Source organism: Chiloscyllium plagiosum, chromosome 17 (genome assembly GCF_004010195.1).
Source record: "Chiloscyllium plagiosum isolate BGI_BamShark_2017 chromosome 17, ASM401019v2, whole genome shotgun sequence".
Taxonomy (NCBI): domain Eukaryota; kingdom Metazoa; phylum Chordata; class Chondrichthyes; order Orectolobiformes; family Hemiscylliidae; genus Chiloscyllium; species Chiloscyllium plagiosum.
Genome location: NC_057726.1, coordinates 69,967,457 through 69,983,957, shown reverse-complemented (window position 1 = coordinate 69,983,957; position 16,501 = coordinate 69,967,457). Strand labels below are relative to the sequence as shown.

General features: G+C 41.3%; 1 protein-coding gene across 1 annotated transcript; it reads right to left on the bottom strand.

Moving 5' to 3' along the window:
* Positions 1–594: 594 nt before the first annotated feature.
* LOC122558648 (tyrosine-protein phosphatase non-receptor type substrate 1-like) lies at positions 595–14,437 on the bottom strand. Its single transcript, XM_043707445.1, has 5 exons — positions 14,277–14,437; positions 13,792–14,112; positions 11,823–12,134; positions 3,066–3,176; positions 595–671 (listed from the first exon to the last, which is right to left on the bottom strand). The coding sequence occupies exons 1-5, from the start codon at positions 14,329–14,331 to the stop codon at positions 595–597; spliced, it is 876 nt and encodes a 291-aa protein (XP_043563380.1). The 5' UTR covers positions 14,332–14,437.
* Between the last annotated feature and the right edge of the window lie 2,064 nt (positions 14,438–16,501).

The following is a 16,501-nucleotide window of genomic DNA, read 5'->3' as shown; positions in this document are numbered from 1 at the left end:
TGTAGAGTGAGTATAAGCCAGACCCGTTTGAGATGAGACCTGGTTGTGGCGACGCTGCGGGGAATAAAATGCTCATATTCTAGCAGACTCGCCTCTTGGTCGTTTGTTCTGTGTCAGACTACTCTCCTACGAACCTGACCTTGAGAATTTTTTAAAACAAGGGTGCATCAAAAAATAACAAAACTGCCATCGTCAAAATGCAACATTCAGAAAAACGTTCTATTAATTCTGCATCTGGAGACATCACTGATAATGGTAACTATCATTGTCAATTCCTGCTTGACTGGTAAAGTTGGGCTTGTAAGTAAGTGTCAGGTGGAGGATAAAAGTCAATGTCTGTGTTTTGGACAATGCTACATACAAACTAAGCATATCACAGTGATTTCTTTTCCTAAGAGCCAAAGCAAACATTCTGTTCTATACAAACTCTTAATTAGTATGTTCACAATCACAATATTACAGCTACAGTAGACACCATCTGACCTACTGATGTTTTTGTTTTAATCCTATGTCACTGAGTACAACCTGTGTTATTTTGCATAAATAATTAAAGCAGCAAAATAAAACATAGCTATTGCACTAAATGCGAATTAGTTATATACAGTTATATTTTGTGTAAAAAAAACTTGCCTTGTGTTCATCATTACTCGATTTGTCATCATTGGTTTTCACTAATCGGGTAAGAAATAAAGTTTAAAATGAATAACAATCCGGGAAATGCGTTTCTGCAAAGCTTAATGCAAATCATAACACAATCCCCATACCACAATTTTAAAAAAGGTATTGGCCCACATTTTCCAGTGCCAGATAATTGACATTTCATCATGGATGGGAGCTGAACAGGAAGACAATAGTCGACTGCTCAATATAGTAGACTCCAAAATAATTGCCAGAAATTGGGCAATTTCTCTACACTTAGAACCCTCTGAAAGCATCCACGTAAATAGAATTTGGAGGTCTCTGATTAAATTAAATGCAGACACTCAAATCAAACCTTATACTATTGAAGATGTCGTTCAACTCCTGAATAACAATACGTCTGACAGGCAACATTTGCTCAGAAATCCTGACCAGAAATCACCTTCCTCTGCCTGGTACCTTACACCATGCTGGCCTGTGGAAATGACAAAACCCTGATGTTTTCTGGACCAGCTCGTCCTTCACTGCCTTGCATTTCTTGGTTCCAGCAAATGCCCTTTCCCCACAATGGGCCTGATGGGACTCTCCCGCACGATGTTGCCCGTTCTTACCATCTCTGAAGCTGATCTGCCCCCACAGCCATAAAACAGAGCTTCCCCTTTACCCCAGTTTAAATCTCATGCATTCCTCTCCCCCAAAGCTAGATTCATCACCCATTTTTTCCCTACTGCAGACACAGCTCCACTTCTCCCTCTCTGGACAGAGTCATTGAGTCACACAGCATTGAAACGGACCCTTCAGCCCAACCAGTCCATGTGAAACAAGTTTCCCAAACTAAACTAATCCCACAGCCTGCATTTGGCCCAAATCCCTGTGAAACTTTCCTATCCATTTGTCTATCCAAATATCTTTTAAATGATGTAACTGTACTTGCATCTATAACTTCATCCAGCAGATCATTCCACGCACAAACCACCCTCTGTGTGAAAAAGATGTCCCTCAGGTCCCTGTTAAATCTTTCTCCTCCCAGCTTGAGCTTCCCCACCCCAGGGAAAGGACTTTTTCTGTTCACCTCAGCTGCACATCTCATGATTTTATAAACCTTGATAAGGTCACTCCTCAACCTCGTAAGCTCCAGAAATAAAATCTGCCTGTGACCCATTTGGTTCAGGATCATCTTCCCCAGCAAAAGAAACAGCAGTCTACTTTCCTCACTAAGTCTTGGTGGCAACACCATTACCTGCCCTGAAGAAGCTCTTTCCTTTCCTCACTTCAAACCCAGCCTGACTCCTCCTTCCTGGGACATGTTGCCCTTCCTTTCCTGGGACATGATATCCCTCTTGCCGAATTTCCAGTATGGTCTGTCTCTGCCCCTCCTATAATCAATCCATGCCCTTCCCACGGGAGACCTGACTCCCTTAGGACAAGATAATCACTCCCTCTTGCGGTCTGCCAGACACAAGTTTTCAACTATTCTGATGCACTTTATGCACTGTATCACTTAACTGGCTGAGGAGCTATCTTGGCACTCTTTTATTATAGTTATCCATGTGCCATCCCACTGTTCTTTTCACCTAGAACCCTACTTCCTGTCAACGTATTCCCTTCCCATTTGGCATTCTACCCACCTGGCACGCTAACCCATAGCAGGATACCCACCACCCAATTGGCCTCCTGAACATTTGGCATAATTCCCAACTGCCATCCTAATTCATATCAGCTTGCCACTTCATCTCACTTGGCATCCTATTTATCTGACCCTCATCCAGATGGCAGCATCTCTCCGCAGCACCCTAACCTCATACTTGCATTTGGTACCTACCACTTGACAGCTGGTGTGAAAGTGGCTGTCTGTTCTGGACAGCTAAACTTCAGCTAGGGGCAAGTGACTGCTGTGAAAAGGAGACTTAGTTTGCTTTTCCCTGACTGCTCTGTGTTACAAGAGAATTATTAGAATGGAAGCAGAACTCTGTGTTTCTGATGGATGCTTGATCAGAAGCTACTTTCAGAAATATGGAGCTCTTTATCGCTGTCATTGAAGGGTCAGGATGCCAATCTGTGTAAGATTGCCATTCGTCAGAAAAATGCGGCCCTATATTTGATTACGATACATATTTTGATATTCAGAAATGGAAAGTTCAACAATGAATGCATGCTGGGAAACCTGAAGATTGATTCCCCAAAAGCAGTAATCCCAGACAATGAAATAATCTTCATTTTGCAATAAAGCACCTTTGGCATGCTCATATCTCTGGGAGGTTGGATAAAATTTGAATATTGTACCCCATTGCCCTGGCCATGTCAGATAAGCTAAGTATTGTGTAACCTATTCAGTTGCACAGAGAAAATCTTAAGATATAGTGCAAAGTTAAAATTGACATTCTATTTGGACATTGTTTATTTGAAAAGATTAAATAACTTCCTACCCATATTTTTGTTTGCTGTGTATCGCTTCACCATGATGAGGCTGAGCACCAATAATATCAATCCAGCTGATACAGTTGCAGAAATCATCAAATACTTTGTGGACACACAGTCTAAAACAAATAAATCACAAACATCAATTAACATTGCTTACTGTTCATATCAGTTAACACTTGAGTGGAAAGTTAGGGTACATTAAATCATTTTAGTCATGTCTTAATGGAATGCATATTCAACTACAGAACTGAACTTAAGTTTTCCACTTCCCTTTGGATTTTCAGACTGAGATAACAATCTTTACATTATTTGTCTGAAACCTCCATTTTCTGAAGTGAACTTGCAGATAATATAAATCATGGTGAGTGTTTTCTCAGTCTCCTGGAGCTCATTAGAGTGGAGTGGAACATGGTTTTACTGTGGAAAGGCTACTGGACTGTGTTGAGGAACCCAATGCCAGGACAAATGCCTGTGAGAACCATCTGTTAGTGAGACATTCCCTGCCAAACACCAGAGTTAAGACCAAATCTCTAACATATCTCATTCAGATCCTGATGGGTGTTCACTTGGAAAACTAATTCAAAACCCCCTCCAATGATTCACTGGCCCTCGCTTGCCAAACATTGGTGCACTGTCACTCCAGATAGTGCATAATTTCTCTTTATGTGATGGATATATTACTCTCAAAAGTCAAGACTACTGTTTGTGGTACATCGTGGTCAGAACAACAATAATGTATTGATGTGAGAAAAAGCATTGGACATCCTGTCGGTAAAATTTCTTCCTCCTCAACAAAAATCAATGGCTAACTCAGGCAAATATCAACCATTCAAAAAAGGACATTTCTGAAATCCTGTAAACCTACCGTATTAACAGTAGCCACAAGGTGCTAACTGAGGAAGAATGGACCGAGCTCTGAGAGGCACATCTCCGGCTTCATTATAAACATCAACAGTAACAAGCTACTTGATCCTTATGATGATACAACATTTTTCAAAATTCTCATAAAATCTTTTGACTCCGCAGCATATGAAATGGTTATTAGCGTTGTGGTCATGAGACCATGAAGTAGAAAATGATGATCAACTTAACTTATGTTTGACAGAAAGGAAAATGAAACAACTAATGCAGATTAAAGGAAAAAAAAGCAATCAAACTTGCTGAATGAACCCTGCATTATTTTAGCCCATGGAATTCATTTACAGCAGAGACCTCCACACCAGAGAAAGCATCCTGAGACACAGCAAAAGGTGCTTAGCATAGGCTTGGGCAACAAAGCAAAAGTCATCTTTTCACAGGGATGACCTCTATCAGAGAAAGTAGCTTCTGCAAGCAACCAGTGGAGAAATGTTTTGACAGAAAGTGAAGCTGAACAAAAGTTCATACTTCAAACACAGCTTTAGAATGCAGTGGGATTCCCTCGGCATTAGTGTGTCAAAGGACTGAGCAGGAGTAGCAGCAGAACAACATTTGAAGGTCATGATTGATAGGATCATTGGTGATTGTGACATTGTATACAAACCGGGAGACAGTAGAGAACAACAGAATGACATATAAAGACTGATATCTTCAGACAGGGCAATTTAATGCACATAGCTGTGTAATGTGCAGTTGTACTAAGTAAATCAGAGAGACAGTGTGATCTTAATCATATCATTTCGAGATGCATGCAGTGTCAATTGAAACTGAGGATGCAGTTTCATAAGATTCAGCGCATCTGGTGTAATAAGATGCTGTCAGATGCTCATGGAATTCTTTAACTTGCGTGAGAGTAACATTGAGTACAAAATTATGGAAGTCATGCTAAACATTTGCAAATTACAGGTTAGTTCTCTGATGCAAAATTATGTACAATTCAGGACTCAAGGTTCTACTTGTAGTGTAGAGTGGATGGTTCAAAATGATGAGTGGTTTGAGATCATTTAAGGAATTTGAGAACAGAAAAGTTTCTCATGCGACCAAAGAAGTTTGTTGAGATTGGCAAAAGGATATGGAATCATGAAGTTTGATCGACTGAGTAAAGTGGAATAACTTTCATGAGGGAATGAATAAACAACCTGCAATTATAACATTCAACTAGTCACAAAGATGCACAAATTAAGTGAGGATAGCTATTTTCTGAAGGAGGTCAGGAAGATTCAGAAAACTCTCACAATAAAAGTTTTTGAGAGTGATTTACACAGAAATACGGAGCAGAGCAGTGGAATCTGTGTTTTCGGTGGACTAATTTGTTGAGGTGCAAATGGCACACAGTGGTATGGGAGTAAATCTGGCACCCCACTCAAATTACCATACTGATGTGATGGACCAAATATGCTTCAGGACTCTTGGATTCTATGGGTGAACTTGCTGTTTTTGTCAGCATCCATGCATTCGAGGTTTATGTAAAGGTTTGTAGCTTGGATGATGGTTGCAGTTGCTGTGGACATGTTCACCAAGCAGCAAACCAATTTCCCAGGCCGGTGAACATCCCCACAGCAACTACATCCATTCATTCAGTTTGGAGGGAGCTATGAGTTCTGATGCTGATTAAAACAATTACATTATAATGTAGAGGTGCTGGTGTTGGACTGGAGTGGGCAAAGCCAAAGGACACAACACCAGGATATAACCAAACAGGTTTGATCTCTATATAATTTATGAGCTGAGCAATGTTGTTTATCCCAATTGCAGTTCTGATGGCACTCTTAAAATGAATGCAATTGGCATTCATAATTCAAAAATTTCATCTCCCATGAAAGGGTTTGCACTACAGGGAGAGGCTGAATAGGCTGGCGCTGTCTTCCTTGGAGCATCATAGGTTGAGGGGTGACCTTAAAGAGGGTGATAAAATCAGGAGGGGCATGGATAAGGTAAATAGACAAGGTCATTTTCCTGTGATAGAAGAGTCCAAAACTAGAGGGCATGAGTTTAATGTGAGAGGGAAAAGCTTTAAAAGGGACCTAAGGGGAAACGTTTTCTCGCAATGGGTGGTGCCTGCATGGAGTGAACTGCCAGAGGAAGTGTTTGAGGTTGGTACAATTACAACATTTAAATGGGCATATGAATAGAAATGGTTGAGAGGGATATGGGACAAATGCTGGCAAATGGGATTAGATTAATTGAGGATATCTGCTCAGCATGGCTGAGTTGGACCAAATGGTCAGTTTCCGTGTTGTACATCTCTATGAATCTATGACTCTAAAATGCTAGTTGATCATTTTCTTATAACCATCTTTTACGTCACCCCTCAACTTCTGAAGCTCTAGGACCGACAGGCCCAGTCTATTTAGCCTCTCCCTGTATGGGACCCTTACATGGGATCAAATGTTTGAATGATGAATGCCAATTCCATTCATTTTAAGAGTGCCATCAGAACTGCAATTGTCTTCAATTGCATTTGTAGAACTAAGAATGACTGCATGGAAGATAAGTTTAATCACCGCAATTTATGATTCATCATAACCTCAATGTCCATGTTTCCAATGTGGACTGTTCCCTAAACAATATGCAAGAATCTTTTTAGATGTTTTATGAAAAACCTACTATCTCAGTGCATCCATTGTGGCCAAAACTGGAACCAGTACCTCTGCTCTAACTGACCCTAATTTAGCAATGTGTTTATAAATGTCAACTTTAAATCAGGTCCTCCTGGAATCACATTGATGACAAATCTTCACTTAATGACTTTGCAAATTACTGTGTCTTGAATAGCTGGAGTGAAATTGTGTGATTCATGGATGACAGAATGTTTTCTGATGATCAGCTAGTATGCAGTGCTGAACACAGGAGCTGATGTTAAACCATACAGGTAAGCATTTCAAATTGGCAGAAACTTATATTTGTAATTATAAATTGATTGTACATTTTGTCAAAACAGCTAGGAGAGGCAGGATATTCTAAATAGTTTTATTCTGAGGCAGATATGGTAGAACGTCAAGGTGCATATTCAGCTATCTTTGAAGGCGCCATTGTAAGAATCTAAGGTTTAACAAAATCCTCAAAGAACTTTAGATGCTGGAAATCAGGAACAATAACAGAAATTGTTAGAAAAACTCAGAAGGTCTGGCGTCATCTGTGGAGAAAAAGCAGAGTCAATGGTTCAGTTCCAGTGATGTTATATTTTTCAGATAAGATACAGTGTATCACTCTGCAGACAATTACACTGAACATGGAGTGCAGATGCATAGCTCCTTGAAAGTAGAGTCGCAGGTAGATAGGATAGTGAAAAAGGGGTTTGACATCCTTTCCTTTATTGATCAGAGTACTGAGTACAGACCATTTTGCAGCTGGACATGGGTTCGGCCACTTTTGTAATATTGAGTGCAATTCTGGTCTCCTTCCTATCGGAAAGATGTTGTGAAACTTGAAAGGGTTCAGGAAAGATTTACAAGGATGTTGCCAAAGTTGGTGGATTTGAGCTATAGGGAGAGGTTGAATAGGCTGGGGCTGTTTTCCCTGGAGCGTCGGAGGTTGAGGGGTGACCTAATGGAGGTTCATAAAATCATGAGGAGGTGGTGGAGTCCAGAACTGGAGGGCATAGGTTTAGGTGAGAGGGGAAAGATATAAAAGAGACTGCAGGGGCAACTTTTTCAAATGTGGTGGTCCGCGTATGGGATGAGCTGCCAGAGAAAGTGGTGGAGGGCAGTAAATTTGCAACATTTAAAAGGCATCATGATGGGTATATGAATAGAAAGGATTTGGAGAGATGTGGGGCAGTTGCTAGCAGATGGGACTAGAATGGGTTGGGATATCTAGTCGGCATGGACGGATTGGACCGAAGGGTCAGTTTCCATGCTGTACATCTCTATGACTCTATTTTGGACGAACGTTTTGCCATTATAGGTAATGCCAAAGTAACTGCCTCATAATTGCTTTTTTATCATTTCCTTTTAGAATACACTTTCCAATACATTTAGTAGTTGATGATTGTTGTCACATCATGCAGATCGATAAGTTTAAAAAAATGTCTGAGAACTATGGATGCTGGAAATTAGAAACAAAGCCAGACAAGGACAAGTTGGACCAAAGTGTCTGTTTCCGTGCTGTACATCTCTGTGCCTCTTTGACTCTATTAAATCCAGAGTTAAAGAAAACCATTGCATGTCTCTCATTCAAACTTTGTTGCAGTATTAGTCCCAAACATTATAAAAATTAATGTTTAGCATCATGTCAAGTCCATGGACATGTACTTGCATCAGTTATCACAGTGGAGACACCAGCAGCATACCTGAATTTCAAGAGATTCAAGAGGCAAAGGTGAGTGCAGTGGCTGTTACAAGCAAAAAGTGCTGGGGAAGCTGAATGATATGAAGGTAGATAAATCATCCATACCAGACGTACACCTCTGAGCTCTGAGGGAGATAGCGAAGGAGATCGTAAAGGCATTTGTGGTGATCTCTCAGGAATCATTGGACTCAAGGCAGGTTGCAGAGGACTGGAAAATAGTTTAAGTTACTCATCTGTTTAAGGGCAGCATGGTTTCTCAGTGGTTAGCATTAAGGCCTCACAGCGCCAGGCGTTCGGGTTTGATTCCAGCCTCGAGTGACTGTCTGTGTGGAGTTTGCACATTCTCTCATGCCACAAACTCTTAACATTCGCCTGTACCTGTGTTTTTATTTTTGCTGCTGCTTACCTATTATTTACTATCTATACTACTTAGCTATGTGATCTGACTTTACTGCTCGCAAGACAAAGCTTTTCACTGTGCCTCAGTAGATGTGACAATAAATTCAATCCAATTCAAGAGGAGGGAGAGTGGCATTGCTAATTAGAGAGTCCATCACAGCTGCAGAAAAGGAGATTGTTGTGGAGGGGTTGTCTACTGAGTCAGTATGGGTGGGAGTCAGTAACAGGGAAGGAACAGTCACTTTATTCGGTGTTTTCTATTGACTCCCCAATAGCAGTAGAGAGATGGAAGAACAGATTGGAAAGCAGCTCTCAGAAAGGTGAAGGTGTGACAGAATTGTTGTTATGCATGACTTCAACTTCCCAATATTGATTGAAACCTCTTTAGTGCAGATGGTCTGGATGGAGCTGATTTTGTCAGGTGTGTCCAGAAAGGATTCCTTTCTCAATACTTCGGTAAGATTAGATTGGTGCTGGAAAAGCACAACATGTCAGGCAGTGTCCGAGAAGCAGGAAAATCGTTGTTACGGGCAGAATCCCTTCACCATTCCTAATGAAGGGCTCCTGCCCGAAACGTCAATTTTCCTGCTCCTCGGATGCTGCCTGACCTGCTGTGCATTTCCAGCACTACTCTAATCTTGACTCTGATCTCCAGCATCTGCAGCCCTCACGTTCGCCTACTTGATTCGTAGGCAGGCTGACTGGGGGAAGCTACATTGGATTTGGTGCTAGGCAACGAGCCAGGACAGGTGTCCGATCTCTCGGTGGGAGAGCGTTTCGGTGACAGTGACCTCAACTGCCTCACCTTCACCACAGTCATGACCGGGACATGAACGGACAGTATGGAAAGGTATTTAATTGGGGGAGAGGAAAATTATAGCACTATTATACAGGAGCTGTGGAGGATAAATAGGGAACAATTGTTCTACAGGAAATGCACAACGGAAATATGGAGGCTGTTTAAGGACCACTTGTTGCGAGTGTTGGATAACTTTGCCTTATTGAGACAGGCAACGAATGGTAAAGTGAAGGAGCATTGGATGACAAGAGAAGAGGAGCTTCTTACCAAGAGGAAGAAGGAAACATACTTAAGGTTGAGGAAGTAAGGTTCTGTCACAGCTTTAGAGGATCACAGAAATGGACTGAGGAGAGCTAGGAGAGGGCACGAAAAAGCCTTAGCAGGAATGATTAATGAAAATCCAAATGCATTCTTCACTTAACATGAGGAATAAGAGAATGATCAGAGAGAGGGTAGGGACAGGTCATGCCTCACAAGCCTTATTGAGTTCTTTGAGGATGTGACGATGCAGGTTGCTGAAGAGCGAGCAGTGGATGTGGTGTATATGGATTTCAGTAAGACATTTGATAAGGTTCACCATTGTAGGCTCATTCAGAATATTAAGAGGTATGGGATACAGGGAAATGTGGCTGTCTGGATACAGAATTGGCTGGCCGAAAGAAAAGGCAAATGGTAGTGGATGGAAAGCATTCTGCCTGGAGGTTGGTGACCAGTGGTGTCCTGCAGAGATCTGGTCTTGGGCATCTGCTCTTTGTAGTTTTTATATCGGACTTGGATGGAGTGGAAGGGTGGGCTAGTAGGTTTGCCAATGACACAAAGGTCGGTGGTGTTGTAGATAGTGTTGAGGGCTTTTGCAGGCGACAACAAAACATTGACAGGATGCAGACCTGGGCTGAGAAGTAGCAGATGTATTTTAACCTGGATAAATGTGAAGTGATTCATTTTGGAAGGTCGAATTTGAATGCTAAATACAGGGTTAAAGACAGGATAGTTGGCAGAGTGGAGGAACAGCAGGATTTTGGTGTCCATGTACATAGATCCCTCAAAGTTGCCACCAACGTTGATAGGGTTTTTTAGAAAGGCACAAAGGATTGGGTTTAAGAGCCTCGAGATTTTTCAGCAGCTCGAAAAAACCATGTTTAGACCACACTTGGAATATTGTGTCCAGTTCTGGTCGCATCATTAAAGGAAGCATGTAGATGCTTCAGAGAGGGTGCAGAGGAGATTTACCAGGGTGCTGCCTGGATTGGAGGGCATAACTTATGAAGAGAGATTGAGTGAGCTTGAGCTTTTCACACTGGAGAGAAGGAAGAAAAGTGACTTGATTGAGATGTACAAGGCATTGAGAGGCATAGACAGAGGAGATAGCCAGAGACATTTCCCCAGTGCAGAAATGGCTGTCATGAAGGGTCTTCATTTTAAGGTGATTGGAAGAATGTACAGGGGAGATATCAGAGGTAGGTTCTTTCTGCAGAGAGTGGTGGATGATGGAATGCACTGTCAGCGATGCTAGTAGAGTCAGAGACATTAGGGACATTTAAGCGACTGCTGGACAAGCAGATGGATGGCAGTAAATTGAGGGGTGTGTAGGTTAGGTTGATCTTAGATTAAGATAAATGTTCAGTACAACATCGTGTGCCAAAGGGCCTGAATGCTGCCCTATACTGTTCTATGTTCTGTGTCCTAGCTATTGTTGCAAAAAAGTATATATTTATGATATTTTCAAGAAAGAGAAAATAAACGTAATCTTCTCCAGGTGAATTCTAATTTTCTGTGCAAATTCAAAGAATTTGCCTGGAAAATGTCAACAAAAATATTGAATATTTTCTTGAATAGAACACATTTATGATTATAAAGAGCACACTACATGGTTCTAGCAAGTAAAACATACAAGGTTGGGACTTGTTTCCCTGGAGATTAGGAGGTTGAGAGGTGACCCAATACAAGTTTATAAAATAATGAGGGGTACAGATACGGTGAAGGGTCATTGTCTTTTCCCTAGGATGGGTAATTTCAAGACTAGGGACACATGTTTAAGGTGAGAGGAGAGACCTTCTAAAAAGGCATGAGGGCCAATGTTTTTACACAGAGTTCGGTTTGCATGTGGAATGAACTTCCTGAGGAAGTGATGGATATGGGGACAATTACATGGTTTAAAACACATTTAGGTAAGTACATATATGGGAAAGGTTTGCCAGGATTACGGACCAGGAGCAGGCGGGTGGAACAAGTTTAGTTTGGGATGAGGTTTGGCATGGACTGGTTGGACCTAAGGGTCTGTTTCCGTGCGGTATAATTCCATGTATCACAGATTTGATGTGCGTTATTAATGATATGGTTCCAGTAGAATTCTTACCCGGGCTGCCATTCGTTACGATGTGACTGACCGCAGCTGAACTTTGGAGGGTGCTGTGGGATACCATGCAGGTATAAACAGTTCCGGCTCGGATTGCCTGTGTTTCTTCCAACCAGCTGTATGCTTCGTGTAGTCTGTCGTCTGTTGCTCGAATGACTGTACTGATTCCTGTTGTAGTTTTACTGCCATCTTTGTACCAAGTAAAACTGATATCCCTCGGGTAAAAGGGAGATGTGGAGCATAAAACAGCAAGAGTCACGGATGGATCATTTCCAGGCTGCTGAGAGAGAATATTCAGTGGAGTCGGTGGAACTAGGGAAGTGAACAGGAAGAAAAAATAAAGTTACCTTCACGTCAAACGAGGATTACAGCCCAATCTTTTGTTTCGGCCCATTGCTGGACAGTTACTGTCCAGTTGTGGGGGAGGTGCTCACTGTGGTGAGGGTTGGACAATGTGCGCTGTTGGTGCCGAGATGCGAACATAGTGCAGTATCAGCGGGAATATTAACTCATCCCCGGACAAAGCGTGGGCAAGAAAACGTGAACTTCTGTTGTTACAGATCTCAGTTTTTCAGCTGGAAATAACTATCGATAGGCTCTGGAATTGGATTCATGATTTGCTATCGCCGGTGGTTCAACAAAGCAACGGTGAAAACGACAGTTATGTAGAGGGGACAGAGGGGAAAAATAACTGATTCATAACAGACACGCAAGTCAACGTAGTGACTTACTTATTGCAAAGCAAAAACATATGGAGTGTCCTGGGCGGTTGCTCCAGCAGTTCTTAGGTTTTAGCAATATCAGCTTTCAACATTTTAATATTTACCTGTTAAAATCACACCGGCATAAAATGAGCCCGGAGTGTGGTGATGGAAAAGCAGAGCAGGTCAGGCAGCATCCGAGGAGCACGAAAATCGACGTTTCAGGCAAAAGCCCTTCATCAAGAATGTTGCCTGACCTGCTGTGATTTTCCAGTCTCCTGCCCCTCGGATACTGTCGGTCCTGCTGTGGTTTTCCAGTCTCCTGCTCCTCGGATACTGCCTGGCCTGCTGTGCTTTTCCACTCTCCTGCTCCTCGGATGCTGCCTGACCTGCTGTGCTTTTCCAGAATCCACACTCTGGATTCTAGCCTCCAGCATATCCAATCCTCACTTTCACTTAAAAATAAGCCAGTCAAGAAACGTCATCAACAAAAATAAACAGAAATTGCTGGAGAAACTCAACAGGTCTGGCAGTGAAAAACCAGGGTTAAATCTTATGCACCAGGGAACCTTTTTCTCAACTGTCAACTTTGAGTGAAGAAGATGTTAAAAATAAATAATTAAATCTGTGTCGCTTGCAATGGGCTATTGCTCTTAACCAATATCATTGAAATGTCGGAGCAAATTACTTCAGATACTGGAATCTGTACTGAAAGCAACAAATGCTGGCGATCACAGCCAGTCAGGCAGCATCCATGGAGAGAAAGCAAGTTAACGTTTGGGATGACCCTTGATCAGAGCATGTATCTTTTCATCATATTGCAATAGTACATGAGATTCCTGTTTATGTCCCACGGCTGTATAATTCAGGTACAACTGCTGATACATCATTCTAAACTATTGAAATACTGAACATGAAGTACAGCAGTCAGCGATGCAACTTAAATGTGGGCATGTATCAGGAACTATGGAGATGTCTCCAAGGAGCACACGCACACCACCTGCCATTCGGACCTGCTTGGACACTATATCACTCAAAACATACAGCAACGTTGCTGACTCTCAACAATTCTCCCAATTGATCAAGAATTGACTCCGTTCAAGGATAATTAGGGTTGGACAAAAATGTTAACTTGCCATTGAAGACATATAACATCAAATACATTTTAATAAATCCTGTAATGTGAACTTTCCCAAGCACACCCGAGAATTATTTCAAATGTGAAATATTACTTGTCTCTATTGCTTAAATTTTGCTTTCATACATACCCAACACTGTTAAATTGGACCCTTTTCCGTTTCCAAATAATTTGCCTTGTTGGACGATTGTGCAATAGTACATTCCTCTGTCCTGTACACTGACATTGATTATCTGAAGGAATCCACTGAATTTAGTCTGGAGGCCAATTACTTTTCGGTCATCTTGTTCTGCATTGAGAGAATGAGGATCACCTTGCTTCCACCAGGTTACGTTGACAGCTGGGCCGACTTGAAATAAAGGAATTGAGCAATGGAAGGACACATTTTCACCCACTGTTTTAGTCATGTTCCCTGGTATCTGGGTCACTTTATCCAAGGTTTCCCCAGAACCTACAGAAAAAGACATTTACAAACAGACTAGCAAGATTAAATGAGTGGAGTTCATTAATTGACTTAACCTGTCCAAAAGTGAATTGTACACAATATATTAAATAAGATTAAATAACAGGTCGACTTTATGGAAAGGCAATGTACTGTAGAAAGAGAGAGAATACCTGGGAAAATTGTTGTCTGAATAAAGAGACAGAAAAGTGCAATACTCAGGAACATGTTGATCTATTTGCCGGAGAGACAGAGCGTGAACTGGCTGATAGTTTGCAAGAACTTGAAAGTGACATTGGATAGACAGTGTCAGAGTGCAGTGTAACATCCGGTTCATTGATCAGGAACATGACTCTTTCTTGTTCATTTTGCTAAAGTTCAGTGCAACAGTTAGCCATTTGCTGTGTACGGCTCGAGCTGATCATTCAAGCCAGTCTTTCCCTCTGTTGGGGATGTGTGGACTGTATGAGCAGCACAAACATCAGTGTGTTCTTTCAAATAATCGCATTTAATATTCCTAACTGAGCCAAGCTACGATGCATTTTAAGACCGTAAGTGAATTTCCAACCGCGAAACCCCACACCCCACACACCCACCCCACGATTGACAAACATCTATCTAGGTTGCATTTTTAAAAAGAACAAATATTCTGCTACCCCGCCCTTCGAGGAAGTGTGATGCGATGCAAAGATATTGATTTTTTGGTGTGAGAATAAGATGTTTTCCTCAACGATGTGTTACACTGAGGACTATGGCATTTATACAACTGCCATTAATTCTGCAATCTCCCTCGATTGCAAATATTCTGGTAACATGCACCTTGCCAAGACCCACTTTGGATTCTGCATGTTTCAGTCAATTTGACTTATTCTTCCGAAGCTTAAACTTATTCTCTCCAACCAATCCTTATAAATCAATGGTTTTCTTCGAAATATTATTCAGGTAAACATCTCTGGCCTGGTCTCAAAGCCTTTACATCTTTCCTTAAGTAACAAGAGCACTATTGTACACATGATGCCAGATATTACATCACTAATACCATGTGTACTAAATATAACCTACTTACTTTTCTGTTTTTCATTAGTGATATGGAGGGTCTCCGAACCGGAAATCATGGATGAACCAGGAGATCCACTACATACTGAAGTCCAGGTCCGAACAGTACAAGTCGGTCAGTTCTGGGCTATAGGGAAAATCCAGCTATGACCTTCAGAAAACTATTAGAGAAGTCAAGAGGCAATAAAAAAATAAGCCTGACTCCCAGACCAACCACATGGGCATCTATCATTTGTGGCAATGGTTATACCAGCTTACAAAGGAAATTCAAATAGAATTATTGAGAATTCAGCACTTAGTAGCACCGCCCTTTCAGATAACCAGTACCGAAATAAAGGACGGAGTTAACTGGACAAAAAGAAATTAACATCAAAGTATATTTTGCTCCGTCTATATTCCACTGGTTCAGTTGTTCTTCGTGCAAACTCTTGCCTTCCTTGCGTTTGTGGCTAACTTCCAATGGTGAAAAGTACTAGAATATACAGTTTTGATTTCATGAATGATTATACATCTCTAAAATGAACAACTAAGCTTGTATGTCAGTAAGTACACAGCGATGCGCAGCGCTATCAAAATGGCCGTCTGTACTCCATTATTTCATGTAATAAAACAATTTCCATCCAAGAGGAACTCCATGATGCTCTATCAAGGACAATTTTAGAATATTAATTTTAAGTCAAACAGTGTGGCAGGGGCATCAGGACGGGGCTGTGCATTATATTTTTTATGTTTGCACCTCATATCTGAACATGCATCTCGCAAGTGCCGTTACATTTCGATAAAAAATAACTGCACAGGTTGGATCGCTGAGTTCCTGCTGTGACATACTGGAGGTGCGAAGTTTAATTCGTTTTGATCTTACATTAGATAGAGAAAATGGAACAACTCTGACTTGAATCGTAATGAGCCAGTATGTATTTAAGGCAATGATGCACTCAATGTTAAACCACAAAATGTTCCACCACTTTATCTCGGCTAGCCACGGTCAGTTATGTTAACAGCCAACCGCGCTGTTCAATCTCAAACATTTGATCTATGGAATAGATTGATAGCATCTTACGGTTTATGTGCAAATGTTTAAATTGCTTCACCTAATATTGCCTTCGGAATGGCAAAAAACGAAACCAAAGCAAGCTATTGCAATAACACCTACTTTAGAAAGAAAGATGTAAGAATATTTTTAAGACTGGCATGCATTTTCGAATGACGAGAGAGAAATAAATGTTATTTATTTAAATTTGTTGCAATTAAATTTGACAAGTGGACATCAGCGGATGCAATTTAATGACTGACGCGAATATATCCTAGACCTTGAAATTAAAAATAATCTTTATTTCCATTT